Source organism: Phalangium opilio, unplaced genomic scaffold (assembly GCF_054372755.1).
Source record: "Phalangium opilio isolate 3A_F unplaced genomic scaffold, DU_Popi_V2 ptg000070l_1, whole genome shotgun sequence".
Lineage (NCBI taxonomy): Eukaryota > Metazoa > Arthropoda > Arachnida > Opiliones > Phalangiidae > Phalangium > Phalangium opilio.
In genome coordinates, this window is record NW_028324182.1 from 12,542,031 (window position 1) to 12,561,575 (window position 19,545).

Consider the following 19,545-nt stretch of genomic DNA (forward strand, 5'->3'; position numbering starts at 1 on the left):
GTAGAAATTTTTATAATGGTTCATGACGCGAGAGGATCTTTGTCATAAGTACCGATCGAAGCAGAGGACCACTTTGTTGAGATTCCCGTAACCAAGACGTTGAATAGCTCCCACTTTCCATTCCGGAAGTGGAGGAACAAACTGTACGGTGTTGGGAACCGATTGGTTTCCTTGTACCGCTTGTTTCAGAACACCGAGAGGAAGGGTGCATAAAACAGCGTCTCCTTTGAAACTGACAAGTCCTCCGTTGTTATTTCGAGTGTTGTAGGTCAAAACGTCAACTCCATGAGGCATGCAACGAATCTGTTTAACGGCAGTGTTCAATTTGATATCCAACCCATCGGCCAATGACACGGGGACGCAGGAATAACCATTGCGAACTAAAAAATTCAACAAAAGACAAAACAAAATTTAATAAAGGTTCTTAAAGTTCTTAAACAAAAACTTAATTTCTATGCAAAATATTGGGGAAGTTTCAGAAAAAAATGTTTTTACTAGGGCCTCGCAGAAAAATAAATATAATAAATATATAGACAAAATATAAAAAACTACGCCGCAGAAAGTTAGTTTCCTTCAATATTGTTTCACCGCAACCCGGCAAAATTGTCCACTCTGTCGTAGAAAATGAAAAATTGTTGAGGCGGAAAGAAGGATATGTGACGACCAAAAATAACAAGGGTATTAAGAGAGGACGAGCCAGGGAACAGAAAGGTGTTAATTAAAAACGGGTCGGTCGCGACTTGAAAAGACAATGTTGAAGGATGAGGGAAAGGTCAATTCAAGAATCGCGCTGTCGAGCGCTTGTAGGGTATATCTCGATGTTACCATTACCAGTGAGCAGGGTCTCATATAGGAACGTAAAGGATCACTAACCCGTTAGGGAAAATTACGTAACGGGCCGTGAGAAACCAAACCCCAGTGTATATAAAAGCTCGACAAACAGAATGATCCCGAGCGTAGAATAATATTTACGTCATCAGTAGCTTACTTTAATGAATTATTAATCTCTACCTCCGCTCCCCGACTAGGATTGTACCTCTAAAACGCTCGTTATAGCCGGTCAAAGGGAATTTCGGGACTGAAAGACTATGTACTAGGTTATGTTATAACAGATAACTTCAATATTTAAAAGGCGTGTCGTCGCCAAGGCGCAATTTAAACCAAGGGGGACACGGGTGTCAAAGCAAATTTCGGACGTTTACACGCGTTTATTCGCCCTCAAACCATATTTAAGAGACGCAGAAGGTTCACTTGAAAGTGGCAGAAAAATTATGGAACATACTAGCGCCCAGGGATAATTACTAGGTGTCTGAGCGGAGCGAATCAGTTCCGCGTACCCCTAGTAGTAGGTACCCACCAACACTGGACGCGAAACCGAAATGACGAAATAATAGGCCAGGGTGAAGGGAATAATATAGATCACTGATGGGTCCCGGAGCGGACAGGTGCCCCGTTTATATAGGAATAAGGCAATTACTCGGCCCCAGAGTCGAGGAATTGAAAGATGCTATCATCACCCTTAGATGGGACCGCACACGCCGGGCTGACGACCGTCTTTCGTGACCAAAAGAGGAAGAGACCTTCGGGATTCATCTTAGAAATCTTTACGTGATAAATCGTCCTTGAAACAAAGTGGACAGACGGGGAAAGATTTTCATAAACATTTTCGCGAGAAATTCAGGCCGGTGTTAGAGGGTCAACACGAACTTGGCGACCTAGAGGTCGACCCGACGCCTGCTTTGGTAAAAGGCAATTACTTCTAGAGATTGTAACGTTCAGTATTAGCGAAGTAATTCGTTTTTTCTAAAAAAAAGTGCTTAAAAGATTTCATTTTCACACGATTCCTCCAGCGCCAAAGTTTGTTTTTCGTCTCCCTATCTTCGAAAGGTCTTATCCCATTCCACACGAACTACGCTCGTTTAAAAATGCAAACAAGTTAAAAAGGACGAACCGTGAAGGGAGAAAAATTGTTTTAATATATCCAAAACCTGGTAAACCCGGCATTCGGGTCGCGTCTCAACTACGCCACAGCTCTAAAGATTGCTTATCGAGAACTTCGGGAAAGAGGATTTTTTTTTCGTCTTCTTCATTCTTAATACGATAACAACCGAGACTAACCCAAGGATGGCATAAACGATCTTATATTACAGCGGGACTAATCACGAGACTCTCATTCCGCCAACGCTAAACGTCTGGATATTGGTGAAAGAAGAAAACCCAGTTTAGCCAGTTTACATCATCTCGATCGTGGATACTTTAGCGAGGTTTATTTTAAGCTCGGGAAAAAAATGTGGGCTCGCGATGACCGGGTATGATATCACCAATTCGCCTTACAGGCACCCAGAAGAGAGTAGAAACTTTATTTTAGAAATTTGCATAACGCTATAATGGCTCAGCGAGAGGGGTGAAGGGATGAATATTTTAAAATATCGGTTAGAGTCGGAGATCAGAAGATGCAAAGAGGATATATTTCTGTTTTATTTATTGTATGATATTAGATGTAATTAGCATTTTTCTCATCAATTACTCGGGGAACTCGAAAGTCCCTGCTCCCCGGGCAACCCTATGTGTAAAATTAACAAGGAGAACTAATGTTTCTCGTCCGGGCTTCTGAGGTTTGAAGCTAATTGTTTCGAAAAGGGTGGCGCAACGAGAAAAGATTTGATTATGTCTATGAAGATGGAGAAAATTATGAGCAAAATTATTAATATTAGGCGGATAAAATTTGCCTGCAAAGTGTAAACAAATCGATTACGCGAACACCTATCATCTAACAACACGTTTTATTAGTTCATTGAGGTGGCTCGCTAGACTATGATCTTAATGTTATTAAACCAGAACGAAACTAAGGCAGGGCCTTTCTGTAATATCCGGAATCAATCAGATTTGCTAGAAGGGAAACAAGGAATTCGATAGGGCATGCGAGGCGTATTCCTTACACGTTAGCCATCCAGCTTGTATTATTGATCGCGCCTAAATAGCTTCGAGTTATTTCGTGAAATGCACCGTGCTCGTACTGGCAGCTTTTAGAGACATACTAGAGCGAATGAAGGAATTCTATAATGGAGGATTCGTAAGCTATTCAAGCCAGGAAAGCATTACGAGGCCGGAGCTTTGTTATTTTCAGCTTATAAACTGCGCGTAAACTCGTACTAATGCCGAATCTTAGTTTTGTTTTAGACACTTAAGAATAAAGATAGAGTATGTCTTTGGCAAAATGGAAATGAACGACGCGAAAACTCTAATCAAGATGATTGATTAATGAATATTAATAAGAGACCTTTCTCGGCCCATATGTAAATCTTAAACCCAATCTCTACCTATTCGAAATGTCAATTCCCGAAGATATACGATTTGCCCAAGTGGCTAAATTAGTTAAGCCTCGAAATCTCCGGCTAGCTAGGCTTCGGGCTAATAGGAAGCCAGAAGAGACGGTAGAGAGAAGTCTTTACTTCGTGGACTTTAATTAGTTGTTCGGGGGATTATTTAACGATAGTGAAATTTCATTGAATGAAGGGATAGTTGCTCGTATAGGAAACTCAAATCCAATTTAATCTCTAATCTCAATAGAGCCTTCCAACGAGTTAAAGGGGTGGTGCACGAACATACATACTAATGAAGTACGTCCAGGCGGACGTATTTTGAACACACGGAACTGGGTTAAAACTTTTAGCCAGTCTCTATAAAATTCAAAGAGTTTTAAACAACACATCTCAAAGGACGTGAACTTGGTTTTCGCGTGGGAATCAAAATTAATATACTATAGTAAAAACAGCCATGAAAAACGTTGCAAACAAATTGGGCTAATTTTCGCACGGGCTTTTAAGCAAACGTTTTTTTTCCTTTGCCTATTTTTATTTGTATGAAAGAATCTATTCAAAAATGAACGCGAGAATATGGGAGAGATGAAAACCTCGCGGTATGGTTTTGACCCTCGGGATAAAGTCCCGGGAACCTCCCCTCTCGCTACATCATTTCGCGGGATAAAAGATGAAGAAAAATCTAATAAAAGTTCTGGGGAATAATTATTTTCTCCTTCATTGATCGCTCGATTCTAGAGTTCGCGCGTGAGTGCGTGGTACCTTCTTTTCTTGGCAATAACGAGAGCGCGAGAAGATCAAGAGACTGTGAATGGGAGAAGGAAAGAAAATAGCACCACCGCCTCCACGCAGATGTTTAATTGTAAAGAAAAATAGCTTGTTGATGGTGGCGGTTGGTCCGCCGTCCAGTTGATGTCGGTACCGATAAAAAGGCCTTCATTCAACGAGCTAGCTCCGAATCCGCCCTATTAAAGCGCACCAAGCACCCACGGGGGTACCCCCGTCATACCCCTGGTACGCTTTGGAACATATAAGCAGTATACCGAGCTAAAGAGACTGGGAGAGAGTGGTGCGCGGATATATACACCGTCAAGAAAGAGGCGGTAAAAGAGTCGACCCAAACTGTCTGACCCTTGAAACGTGGCTAACAACAGACACCCTCTTCTTTCGCCGTGGATAGCATGAGAGAGAACTAAAACTAGTCGTCTCTCTCGAATCTATCTGGCTGGCAGCCCGGTTGGCATGCCAAGTTTTTCGCAGTGGGTCCCTCTAGGGACAAGGAAAGTGAAGGGAGGGTGGAATTGAAGGATGGAGCCCTTGGAAACACACTCCTCCTCAGCTTCACTCCCATCTTTCAATCCATTCCACGACCATTCCTCTCTTACTTTTCTCCTCCAAAAAAACTAGTCGGTCTAGTTGCAACTCTAAAATATATATATTTTTTTCTTTATGGGTCACGATAATCCCATGTCTGCGCCACCCGTCTCTCCGTAGTCTGCCGAGCTATCGTTTCATGGCCAATTATTATAATCGAAGTTATTTCAAAAAACGAGCATATTTTATATTCGTAGTAAAGATTCGTCTCACTTGACACTAAAGTCAAATATTGTTTGAAAGTTTCATTTCAAAGAAAGTAGGGTCAGGTAATATGGGGTCTTACGATATGAGACACGGATACTTTACGTTCAAAGGACGACGAATTTCCAGGGAATTGACCCTAATTTTCACTCAACTTACGAAATTAATCAAACCATCTTTGGGTATAATAATATTAAACCAGCATTAGATAATTAGAAAGAGATTTTAATTCCCAATTGTGGTCTAAATGGAAATTGATTAAAATTGTTCAGTTTTTTAACTCAAGCTAAAATCAGAGGCTCTAAGTGACAAAAGTACAACATAATATTCCGGATGTAGATTAAAAGTCAGCCGGGATGCGAAATCATATAGATGTCCCCTGATAATATAATATCGGTGTAGTCTACATCCCTCGAGACAGCAGAATCTCTGCTCCAACTTTTAAAACAAATCCGTAAATATTCACCAACGACAGAGAGAACGAAATAAAAATTACCCCGGATAATGAACCAGGCCCTAGACCTAATTAAATCGAATCCCAAAATCCTCGAAGAGAGATGAATTGATAACGTGGGATATTAGGATATTATATCAGCGAAGCATTGTCACCCGACGCCTACAATGAATGCGGGGATTGTTGTTTTCCAAATAGCCGATCTTCCCAATACAAGGTGCTATTGACCACAAATATAGACTATCCAACAACAAGAGATTCAGCGTGTTGGACGATAGGACATCAGTTAGCTCTATATAATAAAAGCCAGACTCGCTTGGGACTAGTGTTAAGGGTTACGTGGCCCTTTCGTGTCTCATCTAAAGTCCAAGTTAGCCTAACCAACAAAGTCATCAGTTACCTCTATACAAGTTAACCAAAATCCCTTGACACTATTACCTAAAAGCCAAAGAGGCTTCAATGGTGCAAAGTCTCATTCACCTAGCCGATATACAACTCTATCCTAAAGCGAGGAATTTAGACGAGTCTACTTGTACCTCCAAACGTTGGTCAAGTTGGTCTTAACTACGACTTCATTAACCTTTTCGCTGAGACGATATTCAAACGTTAACGAACTAGGCGGGTAAATGAGCCGGAAAAGAAATCGTAGACGATTACAGAGTGGACTCGATGGAGCCCGTGAACGTTGCTAAAGTCACGTCGACCGCTGGCTACTGTCCAGTTTGGTTTCAACCATGACACAAGAACAGAAGGAGAGCGACAGAGAGGAGAAAACGAGGCTTATCGGTGCCGGAGATAAAAGGATAATAATTATCCGTACTAATTATAATACTCTTTAGGCAAACTCAAAGAGGAAAGAGGATGTACGCCGACTTCTCTCATCGATTCCAGGAACGTCGGTGGAGAAAGAGGGCATGGCTGTCTCTCGGTAAGGGAAGGAAGCGTGCTCAATGCGCGCGGCGCTAATGAGTTGAATGGGATTAAAACTTTTCGCTCCCCATCCTCCTCATTTTCCCTCTATAGGTATCTACTTCATAGAAAATCCCACGACGGTGTTTCGTAAAATTAAACCAAAGACGAAGAGCAACGGGGAGACGTTTAATCCGTATGGATACCATTTCGAACTTTCCAACGAAGCACTTCGTCTCATTCCGAAAACTCAATTTTATTCCACTATTCCACAACGGTTAAAGTTGACGCGAACAACAATGTGACCTAACTTCGACCATGCTGTTCACAGAAAGTGAAATATACTGCGCCAACATAAATTTCATAAACAGTCCGGGTTTGCTGAAGAAACGGTTCTCAATGGCGTCCACCAACTTATTCGGTTTCCTCGGTATATGTTCGAATTCGTATAGGTGGTGTAAACCTTGATAAAAGTTTGCCGTGTCTCATAATCACGAGTTTCCCGGGTATCCTGACAAGTCCTTTTCCATCAGCTAAGTTGTTTACGAGCCCCACCTAGACTCGTCATCTCGCGACTATAGCAATCTCCGGCTGATTTGAAATCCCAAGACCAGGCGCTAACATTTTTCAAAAGGATAAGGAAACGGTGATGGTTTGTCGAGGAGGGTTAGTGAGGCCAAGAGGGGAAGTGTTATGGAAGAAATTATAGACCAAATGAGAAGGAACTGAACGACGAACATCGGGGGTTAAGAGAGAGAGGAGCGGAACGTTTTTCCCGGGGATGTCGCGGAATAAAACCCCACCGGAGAGTAATCCCCTTCTTTTAATGGATGGCGGATAATTAGGAGAGTCGAGAAAGCGGCGCTCGGACACGCGTGGGGGTTTCTTCCTTAAGGATAAGAGCGAGCAGTTGGGGGTAAAAGGAAAGACGGTGGTAAGAGTGTGAATGGGTCTTGTTAAGTCCGCGGACAGAGCTCGGCGCGGTGATTGGGATTTGATGGATGGTTCCCTTCTCGGTTCGAGCTAGGAGAAATCTCCGCCAACTCGAGTTTCCCCGAATACAGCTGCTTCTTCTCTTGATTTCTTACCGAAACAGACTTCCGCTCTCAACCTCCCCTCATCCCCGTAAATCCCCCATCTCTTCGGGCTCGCTCTTTAAGAGAAATAAGGAAAAGACGCTGGACCCGACTTCGAATGTCTCAAGATTCCCCGAGGTGCTGGCTTAATGCGCCAAGAATCCATCCACGCACGGAGCACGATGGAAGAGAAGTTTTGGCATCTCTCCTCATCCGCCATATACCGAATGGAATATTATCTATCGCTCTCCTAATCGACCTGATTGGCGCTTGTCGTTATGCCTTTTGATTCTTACTCCGCGGTAAACGAGAAAAACCTTGAGACACGAGTAATCAGAGCGCTCGCCATCCTTAACGAGGAAGCCACTTACGTACGAGTCACGACTTCTTTTTCATAGTCCATTTAGTCAAAAACGCGTGAAATCGTTATGATAGTACGAACTATAACCTTTGCCCGGTATGCGGGATCGAAAACCAATTTCAGCTTTTCATATTTTGTTTCCGACGTCGAACTATAGTATACCAATTCCAGGTGTACCGCGTAAAATAAAACGAGGGGTTCGCAATATATATGCAAAATAGGCCTAAACTTACAACATCTTTCTCCAGTAGCCATCAAAAATTCGCCTTCATCTTAACTTCAACGTTGGTGAGGAAAAAAAATTGAAATTTTTTGATTTTATTTTCGAAATGGTTTTGGTACTTCTTTCCAGGGTAGAGGATATGGATGGGTCGGCCGTCAACTCGTCAAAAGGAATGGCGGAAATAGAAATGTTTTAACGTCTAAGTGAAAAAGACAGGTAACCTTATATAAAAAAGAAAAGTACAGAGGAAGAAATACTGCGTTGAAATTCGAGTCGGTGCGAAAACTGGACAGTGCTAACGGAAAATGGAAAAAAAATATATTTCTGGACCTAACATTTGAACGTAAGATTTTCGAGAGCTTTCAATGTCGGTGACGATGGAACAAGGTTTAACACTACAGCCTCCAGTGTAATATTCTAATAAGAAATCAAAAGGGATCCTTTCAAGTGCCCAGACACGGAACTTTCTTTGCTTACTGAATTAGGTTTCGGAGAATAACTTCGTGTATACAAGATAAACAAACTTCAGAAAGATGCAAACTAAATTTCTATCCAATAAAAAAAATAGGAAGATTTTTTCGGCGTTGATTTTAGATAGGACGTTTCCAAGCCTCTTTTCAGCATTCCGAAATAAAATTCTTTTGAAAGAGCCATTTAACAGAAAAAGCTAGGTATAACATCGATGGAACTCGAAAGGTGTAAGGGCGACCTTTTTGACACGAATAGATAGACGGTAACAAAGTTTAGAGCGTGCATGGCGACAGACAGAAATCTAAGACGAAAAAGGGGAGAGATTAAATTAAATTTCTCAAATTCCCTTCACGCTATAAACCGTTTAGAAAATTTAGAGACCTACAGCCCGTTTTTATTGTATAGCGTTTTAAAAACTATATAGGAGAAGACGATCGAGACGGGGGGGGGTGGAAAACTTTGACTGGTAGAGATGATAAGAAGAGAAAGAAAATATTTCTGCAACCATCTTTAGAGTGATGATAAAGAATATCATCCATCATGAATCGGGCAATATATCACAATAGAGTATAGAGAGAGAGAGCCGGGGCCCGTCCACGCAACGAACCAACCACGAGGAAAAGAGAATCGAAAGATCCCTTCGAGCTATATTAATTTTTGACATTGAAGCTCCTAAGCCACCCTTAAAGACTTCTCTCTCTCTCTCTCTTAGGGACTTTGGGCAAGCTTTTGAAATAATAATATAAAAAAAAAATCATAGCCACCCAAAAAGTTGGGATGAAAAATTGCACGGGTGGCGATGGAAAAAAATGCATGGTCCTTGAATAATTTTGAAAATAAAAAAAAAATTTAGAAGAAAATTTTCTTTCACTCCCTCACGTTCTTATCGAGTCAAATCCTTATCAAACTCTTTGGTTTGTCGTAAGAAGGAATGACGACTTTTAAATTTTACCTGGGGCTCTTTAATCCTTGCACACATTCGTAAGGAATCAATGGGTCACAAACCCTCTCAAAATTTTTGGTACGACATCAACGGAGTGTTCAAAAATTTTGTTAATTCACTAACTTATTATCCTTGCCCTGGAAATAATTTCAAACAGTTTTGCATGCATAGCAAAATAAATATATACTATTCCTTGTCAGATCTCGGTCTGTTTTAGGGAATAAATAAAGATAGATGAATGTGAACCTTAGGATAAACGCTATCCAGGCCACGTTAAACGCGTCTTGGGAGTTTGGGACCATACTGAACGCCCAAATGGGTCTTTGGAGTTTTGAGGCGGAAAAACAAAACGGGATAAAAATTGTGGAAAAAAATAGAAAGTAAATCCCAAATCGCCAGAGAGATCGGGGGTGTTTGAAGAATCAAAAAAAAAAAAAAAAACCAATCAAAACTAAAAACAAGGTTACCCTTTTTTTTCTTCAGTATTTTGCTCCTCAAAATTACCACGAATCGATAAAGAAATCTTTTTTCACTCCCAAATCGAAATTTCCCAAAGAGTGGAAAAATCACTCGATTTAACAAAAATCCGGACGTTCATTACCCCGAAGTTACCAAACAAAAAGACCTATAATGCCTTGTGGTATATTTTCTAATTCTTTTTCTCTAGTAAACAAATAAGTTCGTGATAATATACTTTCCCAAAATACGGATGATCAAATTATAAAAATCATCCTAAAGGTCTGAGAGTCGTCGTAACAAAACTCACGGTGATTGTGCATGAGGTTGAAACCAGTTGAGCACCTCGTTACACCCATGGTTTGAGTTCAACCATTAATATCTCATCCTCAAAATTCAACATATTGCTAAGCCTAACTTAGTAGATATCGATGAAAAAAAGGAATACGGCTACGAAACCGTACTGAATTACCTAATTGGGATAGACTTAATGTAAAACCTAGACAAGGAATGTTTAAAAAAGATAAGAACGATGTGATAAAAAAGAGTGAGAGAGAGAAATTTCGTGAAGGGGGATTTGTGGTTTTCGTAGAAGAAGGGGGAGGGCAGGTGTTGGTGCCTGTTAGGCGAGAATGAAGGTGGCCTCTTTAACCATTATCACATACATCACGCCTACAAATGGCGCTATTTTTTCTCTATCAACCCTCAGTTTTTTTTTCTCCTTGGCTAAGCTTAAATATTTTCTCTTTTGCTTCAATGTCATCCCCTTAAATCTTTCATCGTCGGAATGAGCGGTTTCTTATTATGTAATAGGGTGGTGGTGGTGGTGGAGGTACGAAAGAGAATTCGATTTTTTCATCAAGGGAGAATATTTTTTTCCAAATAGAAGAGATCAAAAAGGTTAACTTAAACAACTCACCCTTTTTACCAGCCGAATAGCTAAAGAAGAGTTGAGTTAAATGGGGGGAAATTGAGATTCCACCCTCTGCTTTCTATACCAGATTATCTTCTTAAAGGTTAAAGGGAAGGTGAACGTAACCTAATCTAGACTCGACTGTGATATGTTTCTTGAAAGGCAACTTGGACAAAAATAAAATAATTTCACCTTTCTTCAATCTCCCTTTAAACTAAGGTAAAAAATCAACAGAAAAACCGAGGTAATAACAGGTCTCTGCACACAGTGCGCTTTCTAAAGTGATTCCAGATCTATAAGCCTCACGTTTGCTTTTTATGCGCAGGATAAAGGTGGAATTTCTTCCATAGAATATTAAACGAATAAAAAATACCAAAATAAAATATAATATAATATAATACAAAGTCTTTAAAAGTCTGACTATAAAAAAAAATCAAACCACATTTAATGGAGTCTTAAGTTCCCCAATGATTTCTTATTTGTTTATCCACTTCAATTCATCCTAGCCCTATTTAATGATCAGAATATTGACCTATTTTGGTCTACTAAACGGGGATTATTTTGGTTCACTAGTCCTGGGAGTATCTTTCAATTCCCAACCAGAACTAAGCCTATATTTCTAGTCCCTAAAACCTAGGCTTAACTATAGATTTTTTTCCCCACAATAAAATGACCCCTTTTTTCCCTCAGGGTTACGCTCTAGGGTTAAGTTAGCCCACCAAAAATGGCCCTAAATAAATCAATACGAAAAACCAATACAAATAGAATTCAGAAGAGAGAGAAAACGTCCAATATGGCTTGGAGGAAGATAAAGTTACTGTAGTAGTCAGTCTACCCACTATCAACGTAAACGAAAAAGTTACTATTACCCCAAAGGGGGTCCTAGGGACCTTAAGATACAAGGGAAACTGGTCCCTCAACTAAACACTGCGCGAATTGGGAATAGGTACATCAACATTGAATCCCAGGACATAAGCGAGGGTTTCTTTTCCTCCAGTTTCTTCTACACAATTTTATACTCAACCTCAATAGATCATACAATGGCAATTCTGGACTAATGACCAAGATAGTCTTATTTATCCAAGCCCTACGAGGAGAGAGAGAGAGTGAGAGAGTGAGAGAGAAAAGAAAGAACTGTAGAAGAAAGTATACAAGAAGAACCGCGATGGTAACATCTTTCTCAAACAAGACACTACCGTTTGTTTCCACGCTTCCCCCTATTCTCATACTTTCCTCTGGATCAAGGGAGTATTCCGAGAGAGAGAGAGAGAGAGAGAGAGAGAGAGAGAGAGAGAGAGAGAGAGAGAGAGAGAGAGAGAGAGAGAGAGAGAGAGAGAGAGAGAGAGAGAGAGAGAGAGAGAGAGAGAGAGAGAGAGAGAGAGAGCATTGTGTGTATGTGTGTGTTTTACTTTACGAGAAAATAAAACAGTGGAAAACAGTAGAAACTACATCAGACCCGCAGCTATCTTGTATTCAATATTACCAATTCTATGCCCAATTTCGAGTCGTGCATTTGAATCATCGGGATTAGCCGGAAGCTTCGCCTTATTTGTGTAGCATCCTCATACTAGACAAACCTCGTTCCTTTCCACGCTATTAAACCGTATTAAGTAGAAGCTGTTGCGTATTGTTACGCGTAGATATCGCTATACTTTGAGCATTGATCTCTATTCAACCTCTGCAGAGTGGACGAATAATAAAAGAGAAAAGATTGAGAGAAGGAAAATAGAGTGCTAAGAGAAAAGGCATTTGAAAAGAGAAGATAAAATGAACAGGGGGTGCATGCATGCCTTCTTCAATTTTGAGTGTGTACCGCAAGGATTTTTCCTTTTATTCTTTTACCATCTTATAGTGTAGCTCTGATCCGAACAATAGAATTTATATACGAATTCGGTGTGTGATATAAAAATAAATAAAATGAGATATACTATTGGAATAAGGAACGGCGTGTTCATTACGGTACAATGGTACAAAAATTTTACGGTCTGCGCAAACTACAAATGTACCTCAATTGAGTCGCTGATGCTATAAAATAAACCTTTCCAATTTAATTTTAAGTCTAGACACGGTGCGAGTGTTTCGGAGAGACTACTTGATTCCTCATTACAATTCGAATGGGGAAAAAACACGAAACCAAGGCAAGATTGAACTATATAACCCCTTCTGAATGAAGTGTAAATAAATAAATAAAATCTAGGGTAAAGAAACATTCAGGAATGCAATAATGCTTGTATTAGGGTATAGGATTCCATCAATTCTGGGGTTTATTTTGCTTCGAATCAAGCGTGCCCGCAATCGTCAGGAAAAGGGTTGAAGAAAAAAAGAACCCAACGAAAGAGCAATAGTAATTTGATATATTCAATTTGTTTCTAGAGTCAATTCCTATTCCTATTTTGGCGAATTTCTATTTTTCACACTGCGTGTTTAGGTTGTCTCTTTATTTTTATATCCCTGAATAATATTTTGGCAAGGCTTAGAGGCTTTATAACTGAAAACCTCCGCCACGCACGCCATCGAAAAAGATGAAAGGAGCTGCTAGAATCAAAGGGGCTTTATATTCAGTCGTACAGTAACATAAAACTATAACGAAAAAGTATGGGTCTTCTCTAGGGGGCATGCGCGAGAAATAATTAAAAATACTGCTGCGCCATTTTCGTTTAAAGTTTTCTCGTTGAAACCAAAACATAATATAGATGCCTCCACTCTTTCATAAAGAATGCGTGATACACTTATGGAGAGTATGATAAGTTTATGACAGTACACTAGAATAGAGTTTTAGGAATCCCTCTGACGTTTTTAACGTAATTTTCACTTTGACGTGAATTGGAAAAAGGGACTCGACATCGGGGAGTTTGGGATTTTTGCGAGAGCGAGCTTCCAAAAACTGATTTAATATTTAAATTGGAAAAATAAATTGGTAATGGAGTATACGTGGCCCGAAAAAGGGTTCGAAGAAAACACTAAGCCTTTGCTTCTGCATCAAAACTAGCATTAAATGGTTCAATTTATTAATAATATTCGAGTGAGATTTATATATAAAGATATATATTGAAAACCACTTTTTCATAAAAAAACCTTTTAAGTTTAAACTTGGACATCAATGTTTAATTTTATTTCTAAACTTACGGGTTTATTTCTCCTTTACTGATCCTCATTGCTAGGTTAAACAAACAGTGAAAATATTTTTATACAAGCACCCCAGAATTTGTTGAGGCCTCTCCAAATACAGAATAAATTCCGTATAAAATCGGTCTGCATCAGACTATACAGTGGTGGAATTTAAAATCTTTAACCATAAGACTATCATACAATCCATAAGTATGGATCGAAAGGATGTTTACTACATGCACGCATCCTTTAGAAAAAGGCAGCTAGCGGCGCCCTATATTGGCGGATGCCTTGCCTATATTCTCTTCCGAAGCGATATGAACGAAAAACATTTAAACAAAGATGGCAACGCAGGCTGTTTAATTTTGTCTCTTATGGACAATACCGAAACTATAATCCCTAATGGAAAACCCATACTTACGCATTATAGAGTTACGTTTTAACAGATAAAAAAATATATAAGAAACGGTTGTAGCATGGAAGATTCATGACTTTTAACAATAATCGAGTGTGGAGCAATGGCAGCGAATTGTCAGGTATATTCTGTTCCTGTTTTATCACGAGGGTACCAAAAACACATCTACTAGCCCTACAGATAGACAGAGATAAATCTATTGATCGCGTATAAAGTGGAAGCTAGTGCCAGGCACCCTACCCTATAGTATAAAAAGAAAAAGATAAAGAAGATGGAGAAGAAAAAAAGTAAGATAAAAGAGAGAGAGAGAAAAAAAAAGATTTATCCCTTAAGCCTTTCTGGCTCCATCCTAGGTCCATCTTCCCCCGATATCTCTTGTCTCAAGGCAAAATATACTATAGTTTGAAACAAAGTACCACCTTAGCAATACCTCCTTTAAAATAAAGATAACTATACTTTACACCGTAGTAAATTTTAATCTTGGAAAAAGAAAATTGCAACCAGCTTCCACTTCCAGGCAGCGTGGTGTTTCTTTCAGAAATCCTACCAAGTATTTTACTAAATTCTCCCACTAAGAGGGACTGATTTAAGAGTGGAGGAAATTCGAAGGAAGAATAGGCCTATAGTTTTACTTTTGGTATAGGGGTAAGTTAGAGAGGAAAAAGAGGAAGAGAGAATTTCGCCGGCGGCCTATAATGTGTCGATCCGAGGGGGTAGATTTACCTCTTTACCGGAAGATGTGGGAGCGAGAAGAGAGAGAGAGAGAGAGAGAGAGAGAGAGGAAAAACTAGGGAAACTTCCCGCGCTATCCTCGTGATAGGGACGGGAAAAGGGTAAAAACCAACCTTAGCGCGCACCAAGGTGCATTATTCTCCTTAACATATACTCCGCAGAGTGCGGTATACTTTGCAGGAGCAACGGTAAAGGCATCCTAATCATCGGTAACGATGCCAAGAAAGATCGTATAAGCTTTATACAGGGGGGAACTTCATCGGCGGGGTCAAAGTATAGAAAAAGGCGAGTAATCAAATTGCTAGCGGAGCCAAAAAAAAAAGGAAACTGGGAAGGGAAGGAGTAAGGAAAAAAGGAAAAGGAGAAGTCGCAGCAGCACCAGGCATCTTATAACGCGTAGGTTACTTTAGTCTGTCCACGAAGCAATCCCGAATTTATACAAAAGGGGTACGAGGTGTTACGTACCACAAGCTTTCCCGATACTTTGACTATTCAAACTTACCTACGTGAACTAAGGAAAACGCCGTAGGAAGGCGAGGGATAAAAGCCTCGAACTAAGCCCCAGTGTGTCAAATCTTCGCTACTTCCAGCTAGCCATGGCAAGGCCTAACTCAATAGACAAAAACCCGAAACCTCATCCTGTTAGGTATAGAGACCGTCTCGTTCTGTTTTTCAGGAGGATCGAGAGCGTGGGTATGTGTGTATATCAGGGGGGTTTCAGGGTTTTATCCGATCTTAGTTGGATGGCTAGCCGCGGGCTGCGATGGCCGAGCTTTTTCCTCGCCTCTTCTCCTCCCAATTTTCTTTCTTCTTCATTAGCGATTGGGAAATAATATACTGGCATACTTGGCGTTCTCCCCTACACGAATCCCTTGTTACACTGAGTGGGGTTGAGATAGAGTTCCCTATTTTCCAGATAGGTCTCGATAACAAAAGGGGAAAATTCAATTTTACCCGTCTTTCCCCGCATTACGTCTAACCACAACAAGCAATGATGTTCCGGAGCGATAGTAACTTACCCGTATTATCTTTCGTTACTTGAAAACCAGAGGGGAGGAAATTTATTTAAGAATTCAGTCAACCGAAATTTTAAAACAGCTCTAACTAATTTGGGGAACACTAAAATTAATTAAAAATTCATGGCTTTCAATAAAATTAAGCTTTCAAAGCGCTCGCTCCAAATGAAAACAAAATAATTTAATTAAGGCCGGCAAAATACGCCTACGACGGAGGTCAAATTACGACGAATTCACGAGTGAATAAGATAAGCCTAGCGCAAAATTTTAATTACTGCAATTTCATTAGAAAATTAGGCCAAGATAGAGACTAGAGCGAAATTATGATAAAACTTTCCCAATAGTTCTGAGTGCTCTTTCCGTTGTCAAAGATTTAAAAATACCAAAAATTATACGAAATGAGGATCCTGTTCGCGGAAGCTTAAATATTTTTCACTCCGATTAATTCAGCTCTGAAAACGGAGACTCTTCGACAGTTATTAACCTAACATCCTTTCCTCCTCCTCTCTCTCTCTCTCTCTCTCTCTCTCTCTCTCTCTCTCTCTCTCTCTCTCTCTCTCTCTCTTTCCTATCACTCCTACGTATGGAAAAGATAGGAAGCCCAAGAGCAAAGTGACGAGGGATGAAAAGAGGAATAGAGAGACTAGAAAGCTCTCGAAAACTAAAATCCTTTTACATTCGATAGAGGAGAGCTAGGCCTTGGTCATCTAGGGTGCCTATCTCGTGTTACGTTAAAAAGAGAAGATCCTCTTTTGAAAACAAGAGCACCCCTTTTCCAGCAGAGGCATGTCTAACCTTTTCCCCATTTCAAAAGAGCCTAGCGATAAGAGAAGTAAGTATAAGCTTGGGGAGGAGGTGAGAAGCAGTGGCTCGAACAAAATTTGGTGAAGCGGCGAAGTTTATACAGTTTAAAGTTATAGGAAGGCATCCTATTCGAATGAGTGGTCTTTGATGGTGGCCCAAGATCGACGTGTATTCGGATTCTTTTTCTCCGTTTTCGCCGAAAGAGGAGACTCATCGTGCTAGAAACTGGTAGCTTGGGATAAATTAATTGGATGAAAGTACGCTGTGGTGGCGGCGAATTACTGAACTTATACGCCAGGCTGGCAACAAGAAACCCCGCTTTTCAAATTTTCCGCCTTCACTCCTTCGTAATTAGCTCGGGAATTTATCAAGGGGTGGGGAGACGAATACCGCATTCAGTTCAGATCTTCTCCCAGTCATTTACCAATCAATATGGTCGAAGAAAAATACCCTATATATATTTATACACGAGTAAAGAACACGAACTAATAGGATTTGTATCTCTTTTGATGGTATTAACTTGGGGCGCAAACTCTTCCACGCATGCGCGTGTTCGATTCGAAAAGGACAACGAAACCCAAAGCCCATACAACTATTGTCAAACATTAATAGAAATTTCTATATATTTTTGATATTATGAAGGACACGTCTACCAAGAGTTGAAAATCATGATACACCACACAATTTATTAGAAATCTCAGCAAAAAATTGGCTTTATACTTTCGGGTAACTTTTAAGCGGATCACTAAATGCAGCGGTGAGCGAAAACTTCACAACCTAAACCACTTACACTGAGCCAATCATACGCTCGATGTCTCCCTTAACGTTTAACAAAAAGGTTTACAATAAGTCCATATTTAAGGGGAAGAAATTCTGTAATCCAAGTAGCGATGAAAAATGTATCGCAAAACTCTCCAACAAAACTTTCCTGCAATATCGAACGATATTAGGCCTACAATGTTTCGTGTGGTTGATCGCATACCGGTGTTCCCCCACTATTTATTACCTGCGATAATTAAAACGTTATTACCGGCTTCAGTCTAGCGTGTATTTTGTTTCGAAAGTGCGGTGGAAGACCAATGCATGCCCGAAAAATAAAAAAAATTAAAATTACATTTGCAAGCAAGCCAGTCCACGCCAGAGATAGAGAGGGTGGGATGAATGCACACCGCGCGTTCTAGGTTGATTTTCCGGGAATTTGCAACATCAGCAATTAAAAGGAGTCCTTTCCAGAAAAGAGGGGGGAACACGTCGGAAAACTACTGGAGCGTCTTTTCGTTCCATTATTGCAATAATTACGGGTAGAGACTGCGTGCCCTCGCTACACCACACTACCGCCGAATGACACGAAAATTTGGACGACCATGGCGCGTGTGCAACTGGCTAGCGTTGGAAGAGCGCGAAACCGCGAAAGCAAACAAACCGAAAAAGAAAGATGGTGTTATAATTAAGTCTGGGAAGCAGCAGCGTCTGTTAGGCCTTCATTCTATACTAGGGGCTTTGAGTAATCCAGAATAAATTCAACTTTTCCCCATAATATCAAATTCAAATTGTGAAGACCTATTTTTACTAAGATATCAACAGAGGAATGATAATGCCAAACGAAATATTCAAGGGATGACCGAATAAATTCTTGCACCGTAACGTAAACCTTAAATGCGACTGCGGTGGTTATGTTATATAAACGCCGGAAATATTGGATTGTTAAGCCTAAATTGTATAATTTTGATGGCCTTCTATAAACGTCCTTTAATTACGGTGTTTGTCTAAACTGCAACGTGTTATTTAAAAGAAAGAGAATTATGACTATTACGAATATGAGACGAAACTAAAGTGTAACTCGGTATACACAAAATGAAAAATTAATTACTGCGCAAATTAATAACGTATAAACCAAATGAACATCTTTACGGTGAGATTGATTAAAATCATATACTTTTCGTATGTCCGAGTAATAAAATACGACGACTTGGTGAAATTAAAGTTAACTTCTCATTAAAAATAAACGCTTCCGCGAAGGGTCTTGATTATTCTACTAATTTTACCTCCAGACAACACTAACGCTGGCCTGATATCTTCCGCACAGTGCGTGTTTATGAAATTATTTTGGATATTGGATTAAAAATAAACCACAAAGTCTTTTAATTTCTAAATTTAGGTCTTTGTCAAGTGTCAAGCGGGAGTTTCGCGGTTAAGCATAGCACGGGAGAGGACAGGAGGGGTCGAAAATCAAGCAACCGTTTTCAATTTAAAACGGCCTCTTTGTGACAAACAATTTTGGGTGAATTTGGCGGAAGGAGGGCGAGCTCTCCGAGTCCGTGATTGATCCTCTTATACCTTTCAAAATATATACGCGAGGACAGAGTTTTAAAGTCTTCAAACCCTGAGAGAAAGGCGCAATTTCTCGAGAGCCATGAGACGGAAAAGACAAAGAGCTTTCGGAGAAGATGGGCCTGCGCAGCTGGGGCCGGTTTATAAGCTCCAGAAGAATTCCTCGATGTAAATGAAGGGAAAATACGGAAAATCCGAGCGTTGCGACCTTTAACGAAGCGAAACCGAGCGGGGGGACACTAAATTTCCATTTTCTAAGATGCATCTTCATTAACTTTTAGAACAGAGACATCTTGGCCTAGATCAACCCCGAAGATATCTCGCCAAGCTCCTTCCCCGGCACCATAATCCCTACAAAAACCGTTCAGAGGCAGAGTCATTTATAAAATAGTTTTTCTCCTCGATCAAGAAAAATCTATACACTCGCGTACAGCC

At 40.2% G+C, this 19,545-nt stretch overlaps 1 protein-coding gene across 1 annotated transcript in view; it reads right to left on the reverse strand.

Moving 5' to 3' along the window:
* Su(var)3-3 (lysine-specific histone demethylase Su(var)3-3) overlaps nucleotides 1-19,545 on the reverse strand; it is a 213,352-nt gene that overhangs the window by 955 nt on the left and 192,852 nt on the right. The window contains exon 8 of the mRNA XM_089843698.1: nucleotides 53-380. Coding sequence (XP_089699824.1) covers nucleotides 53-380 — 328 coding nt within the window. The remainder of the gene's footprint in view (nucleotides 1-52; nucleotides 381-19,545) is intronic.